Source organism: Giraffa tippelskirchi, chromosome 1, assembly GCF_054371585.1.
Source record: "Giraffa tippelskirchi isolate mGirTip1 chromosome 1, T2T-mGirTip1v1.2.pri, whole genome shotgun sequence".
In the NCBI taxonomy this organism is placed as follows: domain Eukaryota; kingdom Metazoa; phylum Chordata; class Mammalia; order Artiodactyla; family Giraffidae; genus Giraffa; species Giraffa tippelskirchi.
This window is the reverse complement of record NC_137275.1, coordinates 210,263,666-210,269,665: the sequence shown is the minus strand read 5'-3', so window position 1 is coordinate 210,269,665 and position 6,000 is coordinate 210,263,666. Positions and strand designations below refer to the sequence as shown.

At 31.6% G+C, this 6,000-nt stretch overlaps 1 protein-coding gene across 1 annotated transcript in view; it reads right to left on the bottom strand.

Annotated features, from left to right (window-relative positions):
* Positions 1-2,025: 2,025 nt before the first annotated feature.
* The window catches only part of TMEM38B (transmembrane protein 38B), a 65,972-nt gene continuing 61,997 nt past the window's right edge, over positions 2,026-6,000 (bottom strand). Inside the window, exon 6 of the mRNA XM_081525376.1 lies at positions 2,026-3,945. Coding sequence (XP_081381502.1) covers positions 3,730-3,945 — 216 coding nt within the window. The 3' untranslated portion in view covers positions 2,026-3,729. The remainder of the gene's footprint in view (positions 3,946-6,000) is intronic.

Genomic DNA, 6,000 nt, shown 5'->3' with positions numbered 1-6,000 from the left:
AAGATACATGAAGAACAATAAAGATAACTCCAATAAAATATGGGCAAAACATCCAAAGAAACACTTTACAGAGCAAGATACACAAATGGCCAATAAGTACACACAAAAAAGTGCTCTACATCACATTAATAATTAAGGAAATGAAAATTAAAACCATAAAAACTATAAACCACTCACTGGAAATGAACAAAATTAAAATGCTTGACAACATTTATCCTGTGTAAGACAGTAGATCAACTGGAACTCTCATACGTTGTTGTGAAGTGTAAAATGGTACAACTACTTTGGAAAAGACATCTAGCAGTTGCCTTTTTTAAATAAAACACTTAAAAAAAAATAAAAAATAAATAAAATAAAACATAATTCTACTCCAAGGTATTTGTTTAACAAAAATAAAAACACATGTTCTCCAAAAGATCTGTACAAAAAAATGTTCACAGTAGCTTATTCAGAACATCCCAAACTGGAAACAGCCTTGATGGGCATCAATAGAATAAACAAACTGTGACATAGTCATACAGTACAATGCTATAAATAATTAAAGAGGAATGAACTACTGATAAATGCAACAAGATGAATGAGTTTCAAAAACATTATGCTGTTTGAAAGATGTCTTATGCCAAAGAGAATATACTGCATGATTTTATTTCTATTCAGTTGTGGGGAGGGGGCTTCAGGAAGAAATGAACTTCCTGAGGTACTAGTAATGATAGGAGTTTATGCCAAAGGGAATATACTGCATGATTTTATTTCCATTCGGTTGTGGGGAGGGGCCTCAGGAAGAAAGGAACTTCTTGAGGCACTGGTAATGATAGGAGTTTAGACTGTACCAGTTGTATGCATTTGCCAAGTCTTTAAATATATGCTTTCACTGTATATGAATTTTAACTTAAAAAAGAACTGTAAAAACAAGAAAAATTCTATCAAAGAAATATGTCTGTTAAAAACAAGTGTGCAATTGTACTAAATAAGAAAAATAAATTCAATAATTTTGGGGAAAAATACATAATCTAACTCAACTAAGTTAAGAAACAGAATGACCCTCGCACTTAACACAGATGTCTGCCTGACTTATTCCCCCGCGTCCTCTCCAGTAAAATACAATTTTAACAGAAAGGCCTTTCTAACTCCTACTTAACAAGTACCCCCAGCTCTCTCACTTCCTGTCCTTGAGTCCTGCTTAACATATATTCATAACCTTTAGTATTACCACAAGAACATATCTGTTTGCTTATTCTATGTCTCACCACCGGTAAAATATAAACAACAAGAAAGCAGTGGGGAGAGAGATGGTATTCTTGAACATGTTATTCCATTTCTAATGTATCACTCATTTGTGATCAACTTGTGATTTGTGGTAGATTTTAACAGAATTACGTACACCTTAAAGGAATAGACAAAAAAAAAAAAAAATACACCAAAGAGGGAAAGTCTCTCCTCTTCTCTCCACATTTTGCTTTCTGCCTATAGGAAAGCTGGAATTTCCCTGAAATCCATTCACTCCACATTATCTGTGGAGTCCCTCTCCAGTCATTACACCCTCAGCAAGGAAAAGTGACTAATCTGATAACTCAGAGTTTGATATTAATTTGGCCTTATTTTACTAGAGGGTGAGATCACTGAGTTAAGCCAGCCCATGTTCTTGCCAGTTTCTTGTCTCCTCTTATTTAAGAAAACCTACCAGATCTTAATTTTCTCAGTGCTACCTATCTGTCTGTGTGAAGTAGGCCCACAGGCTTCATTCATGCTACATGTTGGGTAAGGAATGTAACAATCTGCTTTGCAAATCCAGTCAAGTCTCTGCAGGCAGCATGAACAGTGAGAAGTTTCAGGCCTAAGCCATGTCCTCCAGTAGAGCTCTTAAAAACCTTGAATTAAAGGTTATGGATACTTGCAAAGATTAATAAAGTTTGTATATCTCATGCAGACAGTAACATTTGGATATATATTAAATTAACCAAAAGGCCACAGGAGCTCCTATATCAAGAAAAATAGAAAAAAACATAAAAATAATATAATACTCCATTGGTACTGAATAATTTATTGCAATAAGTTTATCTTTAATACAAGTGTAAAATAAGATTCCTGCCATTTCAATTACAGTTAAACCCAAACTTCAAAACTAAGCCAGTAATTAGCAACATTTTAATTCTGAAAAGTTTTTAACTATAAAACTATCAAATATAATACAGAATCCTTAAATATTTAATGACTTTTGTCAGAATATTAAAAATTAACTTCTTATCATTCCAAAGCTATCAAAGGTCCTCCCCCCTCAAAAAAAAACTTTCTTAGCAAGTAAAAGTATAGTACCTGCTGGTGTTTATATACATATATTTTTTTAAATTTTAAAAACCAAGACTTCCAAATTGAATATGATTTGAATATGTCTATGTCATCCAAAAATGCCTGACACATACTAACTCTATGCAGGCTCATGGTCTTAGCAGAAGAAATCATGTCAGTCACAGAGTTTTTAAAATTATAACTGGACTTTTAAACTATAAAATAAAGAAAGTTTAACATTATTTAATAACTTTTCCACTTATTATTATATTATTATAATTATTTTTGCCAATAAGGTACAAAATGTAATGCCATCATTCTTTACTCAAGTAGACTACTACCATACAAGATTTTAGTTTGTTTCTTCTTAATTAGCTGGTTGCTGTCAAATGCCTGAGGACAATTCTTATTACAGCTGAGTATTTACACATAAGGGTAACTAGTTTTAATGTAAAATAAAATTAGTAATACATGTACATGTACATTAAAACATAATAAATATATGTAAAACTAGTAAGAGACATTCAACTAGAAAACTGAGAAGTACTCATAAGAAAGGAAACATAAAGGTAATCTTTTTTTAATTTAAATAATCCTTAAGAATATATGAAATGCTGTGAAGAATTTCTCCCACAGTTAATACAAATGTGTTTTAAGGAAAGAGAAAAAAATAAGCTCCTCAAAACTTACAAAGCAAAACATGGACCTAGTAACTTATTAAAAACTATGCCCCTGATTTTCTTTTGAGAAAAAAGAAATAGTAGAAACAAAGGCATGAAAACACACTTAAGATTAAGACTAATAATATTCTATTTTCACTGAAAAATGCTAGTAGAAAACAATTGAATTTCAGATATTTCCATTTAATGTGGGCAAAAAATACAATGTTCATTTCTGAGGTATAAGCTAGTAATTTATTTTCATTCATAATATAAAGTGATTTAGGTAAAGTTTACTCTTCCCAGTACTCAAAATTAAACAAGAACTGTTTTTCATATCTAGGAATTATAACGGTAATGTGAAATAAAAGTTTAATTTTGCTGAACTAAAGCTCAAATAGATTCAAATAAAATTTATGAAAATATCTAGATTAAACAGTAAGACTTTAATTTTTGTTATTTTGCAATGACAGTAGGTTTACTTTTTCTAACATTTTTAAAAAATCCAGCCTTCTTTTATCCATATAAAACTTTTAAAAATCACAATAGAATCTTTTATATATAACTTAGAAAAACAATTTCACATGATATACTCATAACACTCAGGAAATTACAATCCAGAAAGGGACAGTCTCCTTGAAACAGAAAGAAGTTCTTTCTTTTTGTCACCTCCAATCCTTATATATAATCTTTATTTACATCATTTACAAGAAATATTTATCACAATCTGACAGGTAGATAAGAAAAAGAACCTTTTTTGCTTTCTAAAGCTCATCAAGTGAATTTACTCAGTCTTCTTACTATGTTTCTTTTTAACTTTATCTGAAGCATTAGCTACAGGTTTTGAGGTAGATGAACCAGTACCATTGAAAGATGATTTTGTCTCACTTTTCTTTTCACATGGTGAAAACTGCTGCTGCCAGCCAAACAGCATCCGACTCAAGGTATCTTCAAAACAAGCAAAAGGCAAAAGAGCAGTCTGTGTAATCATCATGGTTATCTGAAAAAAAAAGTTCAATTTTGAATTTAAATACAAATGTTTTCTGTTTCCCAAAACTGAGAGGAGAAAGTGAAAAGAGGAAAAGATTCAAAACACATTTTTTTATTGAGGTATAACTGACATATAACAGTATACTAGTTTCAGGAGTACAACACAATGGTTCAATATTTATATATAAAGTGAAATAACCACCACAGTAACTCTAGTTAACATTCCTCATCGTGCAGTTATACATATACACACAATTTTTTTATGTAATGAAAACTTTTAAGAGCTACTCTCTTAATGACTTTCAAATATTACAACAGTTACCATGCTGTACATTACACACTTGATGACTTATTTGTTTATAACTGAAAGCTTGAACCTTTTGACTCCCTTTAACCTATTTCACCAAGCCTCACCACCCCCACCCCTCACCTTCTGGCAACAACTAATCTGTTCTCTGTATCTACGAGCTTGGATTTTTTTAAATTTTAGATTCTACATATAAATGAAATCATAGTGTATTTATCTTTGTCTCATTTTTTCACCTAGCATAATGCCCACTTATGATGTCAGCTGTGGGCTTGCCATATATAACCTCTATTATGTTGAGGTACATTCCCTCTATACCCAGTTTTTTACTGTAAGTGGACGCTGAGTTCTGTCAAATGCTTTTACTGCCTCTATTGAGATAACTATATGATTTTTATCCTTCATTTTGTTAATGTGATGTATAGATTCATTTGCAGATGATGAACCATTCTTGCATCCCTGGAATTAATCCCACTGATCACAGTGTATAATTTCTTTAATGTATTGTTGAACCTGCTCTGCTAATATTTTGTTGGTTTCTGCATCTATGCTCATCAGGGATATTGCCCTGTAATTTTTCTTTTCTTGCAGCATCCTTGTCTGATTTTGGTTTCAGGGTAATGGTGGCCTTGTAAAATGAGTTTGGATGCATTCAATCTTTTAATTTTTGGAAGAGTTTGAGAAGGATTGGTATTAATTCTTTTAATGTCTGGAAGAATTCACTAGCAAAATTGTCTGGTCTTGGGACTTTTGTAAGGAGGTTTCTGATTTCTGATACAATCTCCTTACTAGTAATTGGTCTGTTCAGATTTTCTCTTTCTTTGTGATTCAGTCTTGGTAGGTTGTATGTTTCTAGAAATATATCCATTTCTTCTAGCTTGTCCACTTTGTTGGCATATAAGTACACACAGTAGTTTTTTACAATCCCTTGTATTTTTGTGGTATCAGCTGTAATGTCCTCTTTCGTTTCTAACTGAATTAGTTGGAGTTCTCTTTTTCTTTCTTGCTGAGTCTAATTAAAACTTTGTTCATCTTGCTTATCTTTTCAAAGAACCATCTCTTACTCTCATCTCTTCTATTGTCCTCTTCGCTTGTATTTCATTTATTCCCGCTCTATGTTACTTCCTTGCTTCCATTACCTTTGGGCTTCATTTGTTCTTCTTTTTCTACTTCCTTTAGGTATAAAGTTAGGTTGTTTATTTGAGCTTTTTCTCATTTCTTGAGGTAGGCATTTATCACTATGAACTTTTCTCTTAAAACTGCTTTTGCTACATCCCGTAAGATTTGTATGTTGTATTTCTATTTTTGTTTCAAGGTACTTATTTTTAAAATTTCTTCACTGATTTCTTCATTGACTCACTCACTGGTTGTTCTATAGTATTATGTTTAATTCCCACAGGTCTGTGATTTTTCCAGTTTTCTTCTTGTAAATATTTCTAGTTTCATACTATTCTTGTAGAAAAAGATTCTTGATATGATTTTCATCTTTTTAAATTTATTAAGACTTGTTTTATGATCTAACATATGATGAACTCTGGATAATATGCCATGTGTGCATGACAATAAAATGTATTCTGTTGTTTTTGGATGGAATGTCCTATCTAATCTGTAGTTAAGTCTATCTGAGGCAATGTTAAGTCCTTTGAGGCAATGTTTCCTTCTTGATTTTCTGTCTAGTAATCTATCCATTATTGTAAGTGAAAAGACTTTAATAAGTCCCCTACTATCACTGTTTTACTATTTCTCTTTACAAAGTGT